The 20,954-nt window shown below is 37.6% G+C and overlaps 1 protein-coding gene across 1 annotated transcript; it reads right to left on the bottom strand.

Annotated features, from left to right (window-relative positions):
- Positions 1–593: 593 nt before the first annotated feature.
- On the bottom strand, positions 594–20,948 carry ABHD13 (abhydrolase domain containing 13). The gene is made up of 2 exons (XM_034665462.1): positions 20,684–20,948; positions 594–3,514 (listed from the first exon to the last, which is right to left on the bottom strand). Exon 2 carries the CDS (start codon positions 3,492–3,494, stop codon positions 2,481–2,483), a length of 1,014 nt encoding a protein of 337 aa, XP_034521353.1. The 5' UTR covers positions 3,495–3,514; positions 20,684–20,948; the 3' UTR covers positions 594–2,480.
- Positions 20,949–20,954: the final 6 nt, after the last annotated feature.

Genomic DNA, 20,954 nt, shown 5'->3' with positions numbered 1-20,954 from the left:
TCCAAATTTACAGTACCTTAACAACTTAAAATTCATTCATAATCTCTTACAGCTCCTCTTACAAAACGAGCCAGGAATTAATACACAAGGCAAAAACACTTCTATCCCCACTAAGACATGGGTCCAAAGGAGTGACCCATGAAGAATTCATGCTTTATTAAGACCAATTGTTTTGGCCACAAAATTAGACATATTTTGAAAAAATGATGCTATGGGCTTCAAAGACCGCTGTTAACAAGAGTTTGTTTTCTACCCTCTTCCCATCTAAGGAAGAGTCAAATAGAGAAGCCAGGAAAGAAAGATCTACTACAACCCTAAACACAGCCTCTTCCCTCTGCGACAGGAAGAAACGCCCCTTAATCCGAAGGGAATGGAGGTGGGGATGGACACAAGTACTCTACAACTTTTGAAATCTTAGTTTTAGGGAAAACAAAAACAAAATTTTATAAACCCTTAAAAAAAAAAAAGGCAGCATAAGAACAAAACACCGATGAAGAAAAGCTTTTATCCTTCATCAGCATAATATTTACAACTAAAGTTGATAAACCCCTCCACAAGCAATAGACTAAATAATCACATGAGAACACACAAAGACACTCTGTAAACTTTAAAGAATGACACAAGTCTAAGGTGTGCCAAGTAAGCTCATGTCTAAGGACACTACATTTGTTGTATTAACTCTTTTCTTTTTAACACATTACTACTCAGGATAGTCATTCTACATAGCAATGATTGACAAGATGAAAAGTATCCTTTAATCGTGGTGAATTTATACACAAAAATACACCTTCCACGATATGCATCACCAACTTTTTTTTTAAAGCATGACTTTCTAACAATAATTTATAGAAAAACAGTGTCCTTCAGAAATCATACTTGCTAGAATGTATTTTTTTCTAAATACTGACATAAAGTGAATAAGACTGTGATTTGGCAAAAGTATTTCTAGCCCTATCTCCACGGAAAGATTTTAAAATTAAGGTCAAGAACATTGACCCATTATTTCTCTGCCCTAGCTGCTTGCACAAGGCCAATAAATACAGCTAAAATATTCAAAATATGGTACATTAAAGCTGACATAATGTAATGTACAGAGCTCAATTACCCCTAATTTTTGAGGACAACTTGAAACAACTTAGCACAATCATACCTCATAGCTTATATTTTTTAAGGTAAATCCTGCAAGTTTTAGGGGCTCTTTTTTTTTTAAGTAGGATTTTTCTTACTCTTCGACACGTGTAAATGCTACTTCTCACTTACAGCCACTTAATTGTTAATGTGGTAATAGATTCTGTAAGAAAATGCTCTAGAGTTCCTTCACTCCTACATTCCTACATGTAGGAGAAAAATAGATAAGACTTCCTGCAACTGTCTTTGAGTGCTATCGTAACAACTGAAACATTAAATCAAAGAACAGCTTTTTTGCTTTTGTTTTTGTAACTTTTATTTTCAGAAAGTCCAATAAATGATATCTTGACTTTAGTGGGCTAGATATACCTAGATACTGGACTTAAAAATCAAATGTGGGAATTTCTGTAAAATAGCATGTACAATCATGTAATGATAAGACTTGCTAATTTAATTCTTAAACAAGTTCTAATTGTCATTATGACTGCTATTAGTGGTTCAGCTGTAGACGTACAAAACTGACAGAAGCTAAAATTCTCTTTGCCACCAAAATTACAAATGTTAAAAAGTTCAAATATGCACATCAAAGCTGCAGTAAAATTCTAAATTTCTATTTTTACATGCCATGATCCAGACTGTACCTAACAAAACATGGTACATTTATATTGGAAAATGGGGTCCCATTTATTCGTAAGAAAAAACTGGATCTCAGCATTCACCAGAGCAAAAGTCAGTGGCAACCTGCACACAGGCCTCAATTTCACTTCTTGCCAAGAACAAAATAGAGTTTACATAAAAATAGATATGATCCAGGTTACCATATACATCGGTATATGACCAGTAGTATTTACATTAAAAACATTGCATTGCATAATTCAAGGAATAAAATACCATCATGCATTTCATTTTAACTGTTAAGGGGAAGAATGCAGTTACAGACTACGTTTGCTTACCATGATTGTCCTGGTATTTACTAAAGGCAGATACTCAAAGGTTTCTCGTTCACAAATCTCCTTCCACACCCCGCCATTAATCCAAGTGTCACAGAGCACACACCACTTAGGCAACAAGAAACTTTTGAATACAATATGCTATTACACTGGCATATTAAACTAAAGGTATGGATCCATAACCACATTGAAAGGTTGGATGAAAACGTATGAAAGAATCCCAAGAATTCTAGTTCTTCAAATGTAAAAAACTATTTGGATCATCTCAAAGGAGCACTGAAGTCCTTTCAAAGTTTAATGTCACTCTTCAGACAAGTACAGACATAACACACTTCTAGAAAGGAACATTCTTTATCATTCTGCACAAATTAAAATACAGTGCATGAATCAAAAGGAACAACATTATATGATTGTTACGTTAGAGGAAGTTTTCGCCATTTCTTCTGGAGAATGACTTTTGAGGACTTCTCTGATGAACTGTTCGAGGGCGGGAAAGTAGCCCTGGCACTGCCACGTGTCATTATGAGTTCCATCCGGAAAAATGGCTAATCTCTTAGTCCGAGATGGGGAGAGTTCATAGAGTTGCTTCATCATCACTGGCGGAATTAACTGGTCAGAGAGTCCAGAGATGAAAAGAGAAGGCATTCTGCACTGAGAGATTTTTCTGTAGGACAAGAATTTATTTTTGTAGCACCATAAAGGAAGGTAACGCATCGGAAAGAAGGAAAATAAAGTGCTGGCCATATGCGGTATGCTTAGAAATGTGTTCTCCACCATAATGGCTGAAATCCTGTGTGAATTTTCGGAGGCCAAATGAATAGCCACTGCTCCTCCCAAGGAACGGCCAAAAAGGAAAATTTTTGTCTTGTCAAGGTCAGGTCTAGTCATCACATAGTCTAGCACAGCTTCAGAGTCTAAGTAGAGTCCTTCCTCGCTGGCTTCTCCTTCGCTTTTCCCATATCCTCGATAATCAACAAGCAAAAGATTAACTTTAAGGTTAACCAACATAAGCAACGCGTTTGGTAACCTGTGACCTATGTTGCCTGCATTCCCGTGAAAATAAATTATAGTTGGGGAATAGGGTGAATTGTCTCCAGTGTATCTTATCAAAATAAGATTTAGACGCACTCCATCTTTGGTTCTGATGAAAATGTTTTCATGTGGAATACCAGTGGGCATGGGGACATAAAGGCGTGAAGAAGATGGCTGTTCTGGAAAATAAAGCAATACATCCTGGAATTTATATAGAATACCTGCTATTGATATGAATATTAACAAAAGTAAGATAATGCCTCCATACAGATGAAAAGTCACTATTAAAGGTAAAAGAGAAATACGGCAAAGAGCCCAAGACCATGAAGCCAAGGCTATTAGCCATCTTTCAACAAAGTTCCACAGCATCCAGGACTTTTCCATGGTTGCTCTCCGTAAGTATCCTGAAGAGAAAGAGAGAGAGAGAATCAGTATTTTGACATATGTTATTTTAAAAGTTAGATCCATGATATAATAAATTATGGTACTAGGAGAATGCTTGGAAGGCTACATCAGTCCATCCACAGTTGCTCTAATTCCCCTTGTTCCTTCTGTTCTCAACAGTCTCCTTTCTCCTTCCACTGCTGTATTTATGAAACACGAATATTCATCAAATTACACTCATTTTTTTAAAAAGTGCTTAATTACTGCTGGGTACTTTCATTAATGCGTTCTCCTTGACTTGACAGAAAAATCAGTTGATGCCACGTTCCCAAATTTTCATATGAGGGAATGGAGGCTCAGGGGCATAAGTAAAGTGCTGTGCCCCCAGCTCCTCAGGTAGAAGAGGCCCGAGGCCAATGAGCATGACCCCAAAGCTCCTTGTGTGCCCACCAGTGAGCTAGGCAGGCTGAGAAAAAAACATTTTTGTGTATTGAGGCTTGACATGTAACATTATTTTCAGGTGTACAACGTAAGGAGATTTATATATATTGGGAAATGACCACCACAGTAAGTCTAGTTAAATCTGTCAACATGCACAGTTGCAAAAAATTTTCTTTTCCTGTGATGAGAACTTCTAAGAACCACTTTCTTAAAATTTCCAAATATGCAATACAGTATTAATGATAGCTGCCAAACAGTACATCATATCCCCATGGCTATTTATTTTACAACTGGAAGTATGTACATTCACCCACTTCATCCATCCCTGACTCTGGCAACCGATAATCTGTTCTCTGTATCTATAAACTTGGGGTTTGGGTTTGCTTTTTTTGTTTTGGGTTTTTGGGGGGTTTTTTTAGATTTTTGTTGTTGTTGTTGTTGTCTTTCTCTGACTTATCTCCGTTAGCATAATGCTCTCAGGTCCATCCATTTTGTTGCAATGCCAAGATTTCATTCTTTCTTATGGCTTGGTAATATTTCATTGTATGTATCACATTTCCCTTATCCTTTCATCCATCAATGGGCACTTAGGTTGTTTCCATATCTTGGCTGTTGTAAATAATGTTGCAATGAACATACACATATCTTTTTGAGCCAATGGTTTCATGTTCTTTTGATGTAGGCCAAAAGCAGCCTTGCTAGATCATATGGTGGTTATATGTTTGATTTTCTGAAGAACCTCCACACTATTTTTCATAGTGGCTGGCAGCATTAACATTCTCACCAACAGTGCACGAGGGTTTCCTTTTCTCCACATCATTGCCAACAGTTATTTCTTGTCTTCTTGATAATAGCCATTCTGACAGGTATGAGGGGATAGCTCACTGTGGTTTGTGATTCGCACTTCCCTGACAATTAGTGATGCTGAACATCTTTTCATGTACCTACTAGCCATCTGTATGTCTTCTTTGGAAAAAATGTCTGTTCAGATCTTCTGTCCATTTCATAATCATATTGTTTGTTTTGTTGCTACTGAGTCATGTGAGTTCTTTATATACTGTGGAGACTAACCCCTTATCAGATATATCATTTGCAAATATATTCTCCCATTCAGTAGGCTGTCTTTTCAATTTGTTGATGGTTTTCTTTGCTGTGCACAAAAGCTTTTTAGTTTGATGTAGTCCCATTTAATTATTTCGTGCTTTTGTTGCCCCTGCTTTTGGTGTCACAGATACAAAAAGCATTGCCAGGATAGATTTCAGGGGCTTAGTGCCAAGTTTTCCTCTAGGAGTTTTATGGTTTCAGGTCTTAAAGTCTTTAATCTATTTTGAGTTAATTTTTGTTTATGGTGTAAGACAGCGGTCCAGTTTCATTCTTCTGCATGTGGATATCCAGTTTTCCCAGAGCCATTTGTTGAAGAAACTGACCTCTCCCCCACTGCATATTCTTGGCTCCTCTGCTATAAATAAACTGACCATTTGTGTGTAGGTTTATTTCTGGACAATCTACTCTGTTCTACTGATCTATGTGTCTGTTTTTATGCCAGTATATTGTTTTGATAGAGCTTTGTAATATAGTTTGAATCAGGGAGTGTGATGCTTCCAGCTTCTTCTTTCTCAAGACTGCTTTGGCTGTTTAAGCTCTTTTGTGGTTCCATACAAATTGCAGGATTATTGTTCTCTTTATGTAAAAAATGCCATTGGAATTTTGATAGTGATTGCACTGTATCTGTAGATTGTTCTGGGTAATATGAACATTATAACAATTCTTCTAACCCATGAACAAGGAGTATCTTTCCATTTATTTCTGTCTTCTTCAATTTCTTTCATTAATGTCTTAGAGTTTTCAGTGTACAGGTCTTCCACCTCCTTGATTAAACTTATTCCAAGGTATTTATTTTTTATGGAAATGTAAATAAAACCATTTTCTTAATTTCTCCTTCTGATAATCATAAGTATATAGAAAAACAACAGATTTTTGTATATTGATTGTGTATCCTACAACTTTACTGAGCGAGGCAGGTTGAAGGCAAATTTTAATAAGAGATGGTTAACATATTCTAACCAATCAAGGCCAATATGATATAATTTATTGTCAATTTTCTTTTTCACATTATAAATTATAACTAAACAAACTAAAGAATAAAATATTTCTTCTCTACCTAGAGGTTTTCACAGTTAAACAATCTATTTAAATTAACCACTGGTTTCTAATACTGTATTATTTTTGAGAAAAAGTTGGATAATTTGTTGTTCACATCAAAAAAGAAATTTCAGAAATTTCAGATTGCCAGTATCAAGAAATAATACACAATCTTTCATACAGCCCTTATTGCAATTTAGTTATCAGTTGAGTCAAAACATGTTGCTATGATGTATTGTACTGATAAGGCCATAAAAACCTGGGGAATAAGTGTGAAACAACAGACATAGCATTTCCATTTGAGAACCAGAGATAAATGAAGAAAATGACTTATTGGAGAAAAACCTTTTTAAAATTATGACTGATAAAAGAAAATACAGAAGAAAAGTGATTCAAGTCAAATTTTTTTGGTTACCAAATAAAAAAGTTTATGCATGTTGCCTTAAAAAGGCAAAAAAGGTGAGATGTGTTGTAAGTTTTCTTATGTAGCAGTCATCTATATATTTGCTAAGTTTTAAAAAATATTAAATTCTCTTTACTAACAAAACTACCATAAAGTTATTATTAAATTTAATAAATGTTAGTGATTGATTTTTTAAAATTTTGCTGTATTCCATAAGCTAATAAATGTGACACTTTCATTCACTGAATTAAACACTGAAAAAAATCATAAAACCAAGTTAAATTAGATTGGCTAATAAAGATGAGTTAGATGACTTAACAGATTTGATTTTTCACTATTAGCTCACCAAACATGGCTTACTATCTTGCTAAACACAGACTTTCAAATTTGAGTTCTTGTTCAAATGACTCAGAACACACACCAACAACGTAACATTTTTCTGCAATTTCTCTGAAATCAACACTGCCACCCAGTTGTAGCAAGTTTTATTACAATGAGCACTGCGGTAAGCCAGAGAGATGCACACACGTGAGGGATCACAGAAGCAACACCGGAATAGTAGGTGTCAAGAACTGGTTAAAAACCAGATTGAAAGAGGCTAATAAGCCAATTAAATTCAATACCGAAAACTGTTCCAGATCAATTATCAATTTTTTGTAGATTGTTCTGGGTAATACAGAACCTTTACAACCTATGACAGATATTTATCAACAAGCTTAGATCAGACAGGGCTACTCTATATTCCTTCAACACAGTGGATAAGTCTCAACAACACATCTGGCCCACTTAAAACTTTTCATCTAATGTTTACTTAATTTTATTCTTATTTTTTTAATTATAAGTGATATCAATGATTTTCATTTGTACCCAAAAGGTGTACTGGAGAAATGTGAAATCACACCAGCATTAACTTTTTACATCAAAACAAAAAAAATTTTTGTGTAATGATTAGGATTAGCAGGGTTTGGGATAAAATACAAATATACTAGAGCAATATACTATTTGGAAAATAAGATACCATTTAAGATTATTTCTTCAGTGAACAATTTTGCTGTCTTTTTCATGGTTAAAGCCAATCATTTATGACAGTTATCAGAGAGATGAGTAACTCAAACACCATTTATTTCGTGCCTTAGTAGGAAAAAAACACAGTAAAATTTCATCAACCTAAACACTGCTCTACCATACATTTCCTGAATAATCTTGTGTTTATTTCCAGTCCGAATTTCCTTTTCAGTAGAATGAGAATTCTTTAAATGCCTACACATAAGGCCAGTCAGCACTACCAAATGAAGCTAATTTACAAATGCTATAGAGACAGGTTAACTTTATTTGCTTTCGTGACTAGTATTTCTAGCTGTACTACTATGCTCCTAACCGCGTTCTGCTCAAATTAACGTCAACATCAGAATGTACCAAGGAAATCTAGAAATTTGATAAGGGTCCCGACATCCTGGATAATCAAGAGTTGACCAATTTTCAAATCAAACAAAAACTACTACAATATTTCATATGTACATATGTATCAAATACATAGGGAAAGACAGTTACAATTTTCAATTATTCAAACTTTGAAAAATTATCTTTTTAAAATAGCCTCTTTAGTTTCTAATTTCAATATACAATACTGCATTTAAATCTATAAGGCCAAGAACTGTCTTTCTCTTTTTCACTACGTATCCCTAACTGGGTAGTATACCATTTCACATATATTCAAGACTAAAATAGTTTCTAAATGAACAATCCAGTAATATATCTAAATTACTAGACTTCAGAGAAAACATAACTGTATTCTGAGCAATGGGCATATATTTAGGACTGGACATCAGAAAAATGGCATATTTGAGTCCACTTTTGAAATAAGAGGCATTAAATTTGCAGTTTTCCACAAAACATTCCTGAAAAGTCACCTTAACTAAATGACTTTGTGATAAACAAACATAATCTTATAATTTTAAACTGTGTAAGAAAGAATCAAAGTCAATCCATTTGGAGGAATATCAAATGGAAATCAACTTTAAGGACAGGTGAATAAAAAACACTCTGAAGTGTGTATGCTGTCTTCTCTTTAATATGCTTTTGCGTATTGGTGGTTTAGAAAGCGACCTCTACTCACAGACTGCCTATTTTTACCTAATCCAATTTGCTAATAATTTCTGCTCCCTAGTCTGCGTCACACTTCTATGCTCTTAAAGAACTGGAGCAAGCAAACCTAATAAAGGGATGGATTTTTTTTATTTACTAAATGTGTTGAAACTATCAGCAAAATAAAATTATGGGAGCCATCCGCTGGCATGTAAAAACAACTTCGTATAGACCCAGATGTCATGAAAGGCAATGAAATGAAAATGAAGAGTGCCTCCAGTACATCCACTGCATAGATCCTGCAGCTAGTGGTATGCAAGTTTTCCATATATTCTGTCAATAACTTAGTGTGAGTAAAGAGTTAACAAAACCTTTTCTCTGGCATGAAAAAGATGACTTCTGGTTAACCTTCTAGTACTGTTTCCCTGGAAACCTCATAAAAGTGGGATGCCAGCTTTTTCTAAGCAACATTTTGTGTGGTAAACTTGACCCCTAGAGGTGAGCTACATATGGATGGAGCAGACACTGAGTAGGGCTACACATGTCCAGTAGGAAGTATAAAGAAGGCCTTCTCTCCGGGGGCATATGACTTGTAACAGACGTGTTCTCTGCTGAGTCCTGGATGCGATGCCCACGTGCTATTACAAAAGATACTATTTGCCATGCAGCAGGAAGCAGCTAAGTCAGGGTGGGACCTGCTCCCACCCACATGTCATCTCTCCACCAGCCTGAGCTATTATTTAGGAACAACACACCTGATGCCGACATGTTGGGTTTTCCATCTCATATCTTTCAAGAAGGGGGAGAAAGTGCCAGGTATGGCCTATCGGGTCTTGAGAGTGTGCTGTTGAGACCACTGCTGTTGGTCATGGACAATAAGCAAGGCAACTGGTTATACCTTAGAGTACATTTTATGGGGCAAAACATTTATGAAATGTGTTGCCAAAAGAGATGAATTATCTGTCAGGTTCTTTTGTATGCTCAGATGCATTTGCTGAGACCATCTTAGTATCCTAACCAACCAACAGAAATGATGAGTTTAATATATTCAAAGTTAAACCAAAGTTCATACTAACTAGAAGAGTTGCTTAGAGGGAAAGAGCATTAGACCTATAGACAACAGAAACTCAGTCAACCAGTATCTTCTCATCTTCCATGCTTATGCCTACATCTTAAATATCCAACATATTCCCATTTCTCAGTTCTCCTCTTGCCATGCTATCACACCAAGTTTCACATGTCAAATGTCTCTAAAATCCATCTACCTGTGGCTTTAACCACTCCAGGAACTCTCTACTTAATATCTGAGAATCTGATGAATGAGCCCTCAACACGATCTCTCATAAAAAGTAAACCTCAATTGCTAATAAATCCAAAGGATTTTTCTCAATCCACACTGTAACACCACAATCTTCAGCAGCACCAAACACTGACTCTTTCTCAGCTTCCAGTTTACTCAAATCCCAGTGTTCCTCCCTCTGATACACCCCCAAATGTAGGTATTTTCCAAGGTCCTATCCGTTTATCTCCCTTCCCTCAACCATCTCATTCTTTCTCATGGCTCCAACTATCACACTTGTGTATAACTTATTCCAATTCTCAATGTCTACTCCATCTACAATCTCAATTTATCTGTTCCTTGAGTACCTGATGTTCACTGACACCTCAAACTTATCTACAAATAACCACATCCTTCTCCTCACCTTGCATTTTGCATGCTTTATGTTAATTACGAAAAAAAAAAGCATGATGTGCAAACAAATACTTTTTTTTAAAAACACAGGTGAAATTCTGGAGTTCAATACATAATAACATGTAAACTAAAATTTAATTAATGTGTTACAGTTTCAAAAATAAACACATTATTATAACATGCACAGGACTTGACTTTGAATGAAAAAAATCAACATTAAAAATAATTTTGTGCTTTTTATTTAGATGAAGTGATCAGAGGCATCAAATTGATATTACTAAGCACTTCTCAAGAAATAATCTTTTCAGGGACGCCTGGGTGGCTCAGTCAGTACAGCGGCCAACTCTTGATGTTGACTCAGGTCATCACCACAGGGTCAGGAGACGGAGCCCCATGTCAGGTTCCCAGTTCCGCAGGGAGTCTGCTTCTCTCCGTCTGCCCCTGCAAGTGCTCTCTCTCTCTCTCCTGCTCTCAAATAAAAAAAAATTAAAAAAAAAAGATCTGTTGAAAGCATTACTAACGTTTATCATAATGTATAGACAAAGTAGATATGATAGATTTTCTTGTAAAAGAATGGTTTTGAAATATTAGTAACACCTCGATGTACTACAGAAGCACTTTAATCATGAACAGAACTTACAGATCTGGTGGTGATCACCTTGAGAATTTTATGGTCCTGATTAACTTGTTTAAATAAAACAAGTTAAATAAAACCTTCAGGGCTCCATGTGCTTCAGGTATTGAAATACCAGACCATTATGAGTGTACAATCACCAATTTAAGACTAAAAATAAAAAAAATTTGAAGCCGTGAAGCTGTCAGAACCATCTCGTTGGCTACAGGGTGAGCGGAGTGATAAGTCAACCAAGTGAGTGACAGGCGTGCTCACCTGATTCCATTAATCACCTCATGCTCTCCCTCATACATATGCCCTTGGAGAATTGCAAATGGTTCCATTTCTAAGGGAAAATATTTAAATAAATATTGTCTCAGCTGATGCTCAAAAGAAGGAGAGACCAGTACCAAAGTCATGCACTTCCTCAATGACTCAAGTCCCCAGAACACAACCACAAATCGCCATGGGAGTTCTCCAACCCAGCACGGGCCACTGACGCGGTCCCACCGTTGGTTTCCCAGCCTCATCAGATTCCAGCATCCCACCATACTACTTAAAGATTAAAGACAATGCCACAAATATGTACAGACCCTACTACGTGCTTGGGCACTGCAGACTATTTACATTTCATAAACGCATAGCGCTCGTTCTCAAGTAGCTCATGATCTACTCAGGAAACAGGCGCATATAGAACAGTGCATATCTAACATAAATTGATTTAATTATAGAGCAGACGAAGGAAAACAAAGATCACAACTGCCCTTAAAAACAGAAAAAGAAAAATAAAACCATAACTATGTGTCCTTTACAACCTAATTTGAGTAATCTCCTACTTTCATCATGCTTGCTTACTTACAGAAACCAAGTGGAAATTTATGCAAACTTTTAAAAACAGGTCAAAGCACAACTCCATGATTAAGGATTTCTCTTACCTGCCATCAAATAGCTGTCTATGCCACTTACTTTTATTCATTTAGCACAATTATTCACAGAAACTGGAAGTATTCAAGCATAATCTAAGTAAATACTTGGCAATCACAGAGTCGAGGAAATCAGAGCAGTTGAACCGGATGATCTTTAAGGTCCCTATTAAGCCTCAGATCTTTCTATGCCACTGGTTCTCAAAAGGTGGTTGCACTGCACACTCCTGGGGCCACCAAGACCCTTTTGAGGTATCTTTAAGATCCATATTATAATTATACTAAGACACTATTTGCCTTTTCACTATTTGCATTAACGGTACAAAACCAATGCTGGGTAGGACTGCAGCCACCTTAGCAACAATTAAGGCAGTGGCACCAAGAGCGGGAGTCCTATTCTTTATCCTCATGAACTCCAGGAAAGGGGGGAAAAGCCAGTTTTACTTAAGAATGTCACTGAAAAAACTGTAAAAATTATTAATTTAATTATATCTCAACCAGTGAGTACATATCTTTAACATTTTGTGTGACAAATGTGTGACAAAATGGGAAGGACACAAAAAGCACTGCGCTATGTACTGAAATTCTGATTGTGTGCTGAACTAGCTGCTGTTTGTAGGTGACAACATTTTTACTTAAAAAGACAACTGGTTATGCAGGCGTAGGTGTCTGGCAGACTTTTTACAGAAAATGAATGTGAGGGGCGCCTGGGTGGCACAGCGGTTACGCGTCTGCCTTCGGCTCAGGGCGTGATCCCGGTGTTATGGGATCGAGCCCCACATCAGGCTCCTCCACTATGAGCCTGCTTCTTCCTCTCCCACTCCCCCTGCTTGTGTTCCCTCTCTCACTGGCTGTCTCTATCTCTGTTGAATAAATAAATAAAATCTTTAAAAAAAAAAAAAAATTAAAAAAAAAATTAAAAAAAAAAAAAAGAAAAAGAAAATGAATGTGAAACTGCTAATAGTTTTCCATGACTTCAGGGACTTTTCTGATGGCATCGGGGTAGGGGTGATACCAGCAAATGTCATTTTTGATAACCTTTTAAATTATCAACATTTGAAAGAACCTGCCCAACACAGCAAACAAATATTTTCCAAATGACCAATGAATGATGTCACGTATTCAAGCATGAGTAAAAAATTCATTATACGATAAACCAATAGATTTTAATGTAACAAAAATAAAAATTCTTTGATCCAAGTTTCAGATTCCATAATGTAACTAACCCTTAAGAAACTACCATCTGTCGAGTAGTGCAATAATATCGAAGAACATCCGTAATACTCCTTCCTTTACAACTACAGGTTTGTATGCGCCTGATTTGCTTCGCACAGTTCACCTAAAACAACCTGCCTCCTGAGAATGAATACAGACCCATGATAACCTGCCTTCTGTTAAGGAGACATTAGAGATATTTACAGAAATGTAAAACAATGCCACACTCCTCAGAACAGGTGTTTTGGATAAAAATATGTTAATATGTAATGAATTTTTTGCCACCACTTTAAAATGATGTTATATATTTTATAAACTCCCAGCTTTAATTTCTAACACAGTAAATATCTCTCTCTACAGTACACATATACAAAAACACTTCGGCATTCTTGATAATTCTTTAAAATATAAAGAGGTTCTGAGACCAGAAAGACTGAAAACCACTGTTCTATAGTGCCTCACTACATAACCTTACTGTCTTTCTCCTCCAGAAACTTGTATCCTTCAAATTAAGAATGACGTACTACGGGGGAGAACTTAGATAACTATCAAAGCATCCTCAACACCCCAGAAATCGACCTGAAGATTGCTCTCCTAAGGGACAGCAAAAGCCACACTGAAGAAGATTCCTACAGCTGGGACTTCCAGTACTATGGGGAAGAAAGTGGGGCAAGTGGACCTCCTTGTCTCGTTCCTGACCTTAGGTGAAAAGCATTCAGTCTTTCACCACTGAGTAGGATGTTACTTTTGGGTTTTTTAAATATATGTATGGCCTTCATTATGTTGAAATATATCCCCTCATACCCACTCTGTTGAGAGTTTTTATCATGAAATCAGACGTTCAATTTTTTCAAATGGTTTTTCTGAATACTAAAATGATCTTATGATTTTTAGCCTTCACTTTGTTAACGTGTTGCATCATGTTGACTGAGAATACGGAACCATTTTTGCATCCCCAGAATAAATCCCTGACACTAATATAACCCTGTATGCCAACTATACTGGAATTAAAATAAAAAATAAAATAAAACCTGAAAAATACCCCCCAAAGAACAATGTACTACATTAATTTAAATATTTTGTGCATTATAATATATACAGGTTGCTAAAGCTTGCTAGATTCTGGAAGAGAAATATCTTTAATAAAAACACAGTATTCTTCAGGCTCCCAAGGATCCTAAACAGAAGATAGATGACAAACTTTGGAGAGAGAACTTTCTGCCCAGGCAAAAGTTCTGTCACTCTGGGTGAGGCTTGTACTCAGTGAATGCTGCTTCAGACATGCTCAGATCACTAGCCAAGTCCACATCTAGATGTGGCAACCCATTTTGAATGGTTATTCCCACACACCACTTTCTTACCTTGGGTTTCTGTTTCCACATTTGCTGAAGGAAGCTGTTACCTGAATAATCCCTAAGGTCTCACAAATTCTACTTTATAGGTGACAGAAAAATTACAGGTAGAGTTGGAAAATAAGCATTAGATTATAAATAGTCTTTGCTAAATAATACAGCAGAAGGTTGGAGGGCCCAGTTATATGACTTTAATAAGTAACTGAAAAAAATAGTGAGAGGGGTTAAGTATGCACCAAGATTAAAAATGAGTCTCTAGAAATCCCCGATGTGCACACAGTGATTTTATATTTCAATTGAGGTTTGTGAAATATTTTATTCATCATACATTTTCGGTCTCCTTTCCAGACCACTATTGTCAAAGTAACATATTTTTAAAGCACACACAGTTAAAGTTGTAGAAAATAACTTTCGCTGAGCAAACTTCACATAAAACATAGCATGTTTTAGGACTGTGTAATTACTGGGAGGGGAGAAAGGAAAGCCAGGAATATACAAGGAACTATCATGAGTTTCTATGAACTCTGAAATGTCTTGTTTTTGCTTTAGTTAATGGAACTCAGGTTAGTCTCTCCAATAAAAAGTAATGTACACAATGGCAAACACTACATTAAAGATTAATTTCAAGTCTAGAGTAACAACCACATCAACTTCCTCCTTGCCAAAAAATATTATCACTTCCCTCTGAAGTGGTAATCTATTCAAATCAGTTCTTTATCCAGTTATATTTTATCCACAAATGATAAAGAAAAATAAAAACAACTTAAATATATCAAGAATTAAAACTCAAACTATGGGAATGAATACATTTTGACGATCATTGTATCAATAACTAGCAGAGTAAATCAGACAAATATGCTATTCTTTCAATCATACTTAAAATTATATTTTAATAAAGGTTGGAATTCTCACAACAAAAAAGTAAATGCTAATTATCCTAATTATTTTTTAATTGCAAATGTTTACGTGGTATTATACAGTGTATAATGATTAGTGATTCTGCCAACAGTACAAGGTCTTTGGAAAGGACAGATGTTTACTTGTATGTGAAAGACAAATTCCCCCAAACAATCTGACTGAGGTTTCACCAATTACATACAATGGAAAAAGTCCTCAGTCATGAATGTACTATTATTTTAAAGGCCCTTAAGTCCATCTAAAATCGGTAATTTGGGGGGGAGCTTGTTTAAAAATAAAAGCTGATCGTCTGTTAAAAAGCATACCTCCAAGTGACAGAACAATGTGCAGGTTCAAGTGAAGGCTGAAAACACAGACAGCAAATTCGTGTGTCACTGCTAACAGCCAGATCACAAGGCAACAGCAAGGGGTCTCTCCTGCTGCTCATCAAGTACTGAGGGGATTCAGTCTGCAACCCCATTTCCAGTAATACAGAACTCAGGTTCAACCTTCCTGTATCAACGTATCTCTTTTTCTGCTAAGCAGGGGGAAGTGAAGAAATCATGCCAGACGCACAGCTGACGTGGAAACACAAGCAGCTATCAGTGTGCTGGAGACACCACAGAATGAATTATCTACTTCCCTAATGGGTACCCACATGTCATCAATAATGAAAAGGGTGTACTAATAGTCCTCTGGGACAAATGAACAACAACGGCCTGTGGAAATGTTGGATAGGAACTGAATCATTCCCAGAGCATCTTGAACTGGGATTTAAACCTGCCTGAGCAGGTATCTCAGACATATGTACCAGGCAGCCACACAGAAGCATTTTTGTGCTTTCCCCTCTACTTGAAGCATGGAAGACTTGGCAAATACAGTCAACTCTGACAGAACAAAGATGACAGATCATTGTCACTGTGGAAGCCAATCACAGTTTGCTCTGAGATTATAAATATCTGTAACAAAGAAAATTATTTAAAAAGATCCACAAAGGCTAAAAACGCAAATAGCAATGTTAGAATTAAGACTGATAATGAACTTTAGGAAGTTTCCAACTTATGAAGGGGGTACTGTTCTAGACACTTGACTATACACTAGATGCATGTAACTTAAAAATTATTTTCTGATAATGATTTTCAGGCCAACTCATTAATGCATATAGTTCACGTCCTAGAAATACTACACCTTTGCAACTTTAGAATGTACTACTATAGAAATTAAGACATATAAGAAACAGTAACATAAAATGCAGTAATTCATTATGAAGTTTATCATTGGAGNCTAAAAAGAAGATAGATGACAAACTTTGGAGAGAGAACTTTCTGCCCAGGCAAAAGTTCTGTCACTCTGGGTGAGGCTTGTACTCAGTGAATGCTGCTTCAGACATGCTCAGATCACTAGCCAAGTCCACATCTAGATGTGGCAACCCATTTTGAATGGTTATTCCCACACACCACTTTCTTACCTTGGGTTTCTGTTTCCACATTTGCTGAAGGAAGCTGTTACCTGAATAATCCCTAAGGTCTCACAAATTCTACTTTATAGGTGACAGAAAAATTACAGGTAGAGTTGGAAAATAAGCATTAGATTATAAATAGTCTTTGCTAAATAATACAGCAGAAGGTTGGAGGGCCCAGTTATATGACTTTAATAAGTAACTGAAAAAAATAGTGAGAGGGGTTAAGTATGCACCAAGATTAAAAATGAGTCTCTAGAAATCCCCGATGTGCACACAGTGATTTTATATTTCAATTGAGGTTTGTGAAATATTTTATTCATCATACATTTTCGGTCTCCTTTCCAGACCACTATTGTCAAAGTAACATATTTTTAAAGCACACACAGTTAAAGTTGTAGAAAATAACTTTCGCTGAGCAAACTTCACATAAAACATAGCATGTTTTAGGACTGTGTAATTACTGGGAGGGGAGAAAGGAAAGCCAGGAATATACAAGGAACTATCATGAGTTTCTATGAACTCTGAAATGTCTTGTTTTTGCTTTAGTTAATGGAACTCAGGTTAGTCTCTCCAATAAAAAGTAATGTACACAATGGCAAACACTACATTAAAGATTAATTTCAAGTCTAGAGTAACAACCACATCAACTTCCTCCTTGCCAAAAAATATTATCACTTCCCTCTGAAGTGGTAATCTATTCAAATCAGTTCTTTATCCAGTTATATTTTATCCACAAATGATAAAGAAAAATAAAAACAACTTAAATATATCAAGAATTAAAACTCAAACTATGGGAATGAATACATTTTGACGATCATTGTATCAATAACTAGCAGAGTAAATCAGACAAATATGCTATTCTTTCAATCATACTTAAAATTATATTTTAATAAAGGTTGGAATTCTCACAACAAAAAAGTAAATGCTAATTATCCTAATTATTTTTTAATTGCAAATGTTTACGTGGTATTATACAGTGTATAATGATTAGTGATTCTGCCAACAGTACAAGGTCTTTGGAAAGGACAGATGTTTACTTGTATGTGAAAGACAAATTCCCCCAAACAATCTGACTGAGGTTTCACCAATTACATACAATGGAAAAAGTCCTCAGTCATGAATGTACTATTATTTTAAAGGCCCTTAAGTCCATCTAAAATCGGTAATTTGGGGGGGAGCTTGTTTAAAAATAAAAGCTGATCGTCTGTTAAAAAGCATACCTCCAAGTGACAGAACAATGTGCAGGTTCAAGTGAAGGCTGAAAACACAGACAGCAAATTCGTGTGTCACTGCTAACAGCCAGATCACAAGGCAACAGCAAGGGGTCTCTCCTGCTGCTCATCAAGTACTGAGGGGATTCAGTCTGCAACCCCATTTCCAGTAATACAGAACTCAGGTTCAACTTTCCTGTATCAACGTATCTCTTTTTCTGCTAAGCAGGGGGAAGTGAAGAAATCATGCCAGACGCACAGCTGACGTGGAAACACAAGCAGCTATCAGTGTGCTGGAGACACCACAGAATGAATTATCTACTTCCCTAATGGGTACCCACATGTCATCAATAATGAAAAGGGTGTACTAATAGTCCTCTGGGACAAATGAACAACAACGGCCTGTGGAAATGTTGGATAGGAACTGAATCATTCCCAGAGCATCTTGAACTGGGATTTAAACCTGCCTGAGCAGGTATCTCAGACATATGTACCAGGCAGCCACACAGAAGCATTTTTGTGCTTTCCCCTCTACTTGAAGCATGGAAGACTTGGCAAATACAGTCAACTCTGACAGAACAAAGATGACAGATCATTGTCACTGTGGAAGCCAATCACATTGCTCTGAGATTATAAATATCTGTAACAAAGAAAATTATTTAAAAAGATCCACAAAGGCTAAAAACGCAAATAGCAATGTTAGAATTAAGACTGATAATGAACTTTAGGAAGTTTCCAACTTATGAAGGGGGTACTGTTCTAGACACTTGACTATACACTAGATGCATGTAACTTAAAAATTATTTTCTGATAATGATTTTCAGGCCAACTCATTAATGCATATAGTTCACGTCCTAGAAATACTACACCTTTGCAACTTTAGAATGTACTACTATAGAAATTAAGACATATAAGAAACAGTAACATAAAATGCAATAATTCATTATGAAGTTTATCATTGGAGAGGAAAAAATGTTAATTAGAAGAATTAGAAAAACTACAACCTTTTTTGGTCTAAATCTAGGAAGGGTTATCTATGGGCCTCGGGCATTCCTGAGGTCATTAAACAAGAATTAGAAAGATTTTAGAATCTGAGTTATAACTGAGGCCTAAATTAGTAAAAAACAGAGAGAAAGAGAAATAGACTCCCCTGAGATGAGAAATGAGAGAGGGGAGATCAAAGGAAAACACTGGGCCTGACAGCTTCCTGAACCTATCACTAAGTGATACTGTTAACCCAGAACAACTTGGTTCGTAAATCCTATCACTCAGAGGGCAAGGGGCCAGAGGTGTGCCTGAGAAGGCACGCGGGGCACCAGGATCCAGAGGTACAGATAGCCAGAGGCTGGCTTACACTCATCATCTCAAATCCACTACCCATGGGAGGCAGTGTGGTGCAGTGGAAAGAGGCATGTTTTCCAGCTCAGTCTGTTATTACTTAGGTGACTTTTGCCAACTCGCTTAGCTTCTCTAAATACAGGTTTCCTCATACATAAAGGGGAGATGAAACATGTAATTAAAAAAACTGCTGGGATCAAATGTAATAGGTAGTGTGTATGCAGCTATGTCTGTAAGACAAAATTTAAAGTATTTCATGATCCACCAAAGCCGGGTAAGTGAAAGTACAACTAGAAGTTCTGCTAGACTTGGATTAAATAATGGATAAGACTCACCAGAGAATACCTGAGTACTTGCGCACAGAAGTAATTAGGGCAATGCCTTATTTTTCTGTCAAAACCCAGCTCAGGTAGCAGCTCCTTCAGAAAGCCTTCCCTGGACCTCTCCTTACTAGCAACCATTCCATATTCTGTAGTTTGTACACAAAGTAAGTGGCAGCACTTACTACTATAGTATAATTAATTCATCCGCCTTACATAGACTGGGAGTTCCTTGATGACGGGGACTTCATCTATTCGATTCTGTATTTTCAGTAGACAGTGCCTGGCACATAGTCTATCCACAATTACTGAATTGAGCAGTCTGTGTTTTAGGTAGGGTAATTATGAGATGATATGACATAGGTAACAGCAAATTGTTACCTCCTGAAATAAAATTTAACTTTTTAGTAAAAGACAATAATTAAACTAAGCATGCACACAAAGAAGTATTAACCCGTGCCAAAAGAAACTGGGAGGGGATCCATGAAAATTAAACATGAGCCCATATCGTCTTGTGCCTTTCTACTCCGTTACTACTACCTAGCAAACCTATGTTAAACAAGTGTTGAAGAAAAGACCTGGTTTTTTGGTCATGACACCTTGGGCAATAACACGAGTGATGCATTTTGCAGAAAATAAATGCTGACAGAAATCCACAGCAAGATGGGCTTCGACTGTGCGGGGTGCGCTCCCGCTGTTTCCTAGACACCCCAAACGTCCTGCCGTGAAACCCGCAGGTCGAAACCTGTGAGTGGCAGGTCCCTGCGCCCTAGCAGCTGGGGATTTTCTGGTTCACTTTTCCTCGGGGCGTGGGAGGGTGGGGGCGGGGAGGGGCGGTCTCCCAGTACCGGTCTGTGCGCGTTACTGGGAACACCGCGGCCCGGATTCTGACACCGGTTCCAGGTCCGGTCCCCGCACGGCACCCCGGGGCCGTCGGTAACCCGCGCGCCTGCGTCCACGCTGGGCGTCCCTCTGGGCGCCTCCCCCGGCCCCCGTCCGGATCCCCCAGCCCAGGGGAGGCCCCGCCGGCCGCCCCCCGCGTCCCCCCCGGCGGGAGCGCACCCCGCGGCTCGGCGACCGCGCACCGCACTTACTTAGACCTGCTCGCAGGCTGCGCAGTTGGCCGCGGACTCGGAACCCGGCGCCGCGCAGCAGCGTCCCAACGCGCCGCTTCCGTCGCTCCTCATCGTCCTCCGCCAGCCGAGGGGCCGCCGCCGTCGCCACGGTCTAGCCCGGAGCTCTTGCGGCGCCGCTCTCGGCTCCTCCACTTCCGGCCCACGCTCGGTGTCGCCGGCAAATATCCCCGCCGGCTCCCACATCACCTGCTCTCCTCTCTGCCTTCCTCCCCTAAGTGAGAACCCGACC

The sequence above is a fragment of the Ailuropoda melanoleuca genome, chromosome 7 (assembly GCF_002007445.2).
Source record: "Ailuropoda melanoleuca isolate Jingjing chromosome 7, ASM200744v2, whole genome shotgun sequence".
NCBI lineage: Eukaryota > Metazoa > Chordata > Mammalia > Carnivora > Ursidae > Ailuropoda > Ailuropoda melanoleuca.
Note: the sequence above shows the minus strand (reverse complement) of the source record. Positions and strands in the feature narration are given on the sequence as shown.

Coding starts and splice junctions, on each gene's coding strand:
- ABHD13 (XM_034665462.1), bottom strand. CDS start 3,494: ATGGAAAAGTCCTGGATGCTGTGGAACTTTGTTGAAAGATGGCTAATA.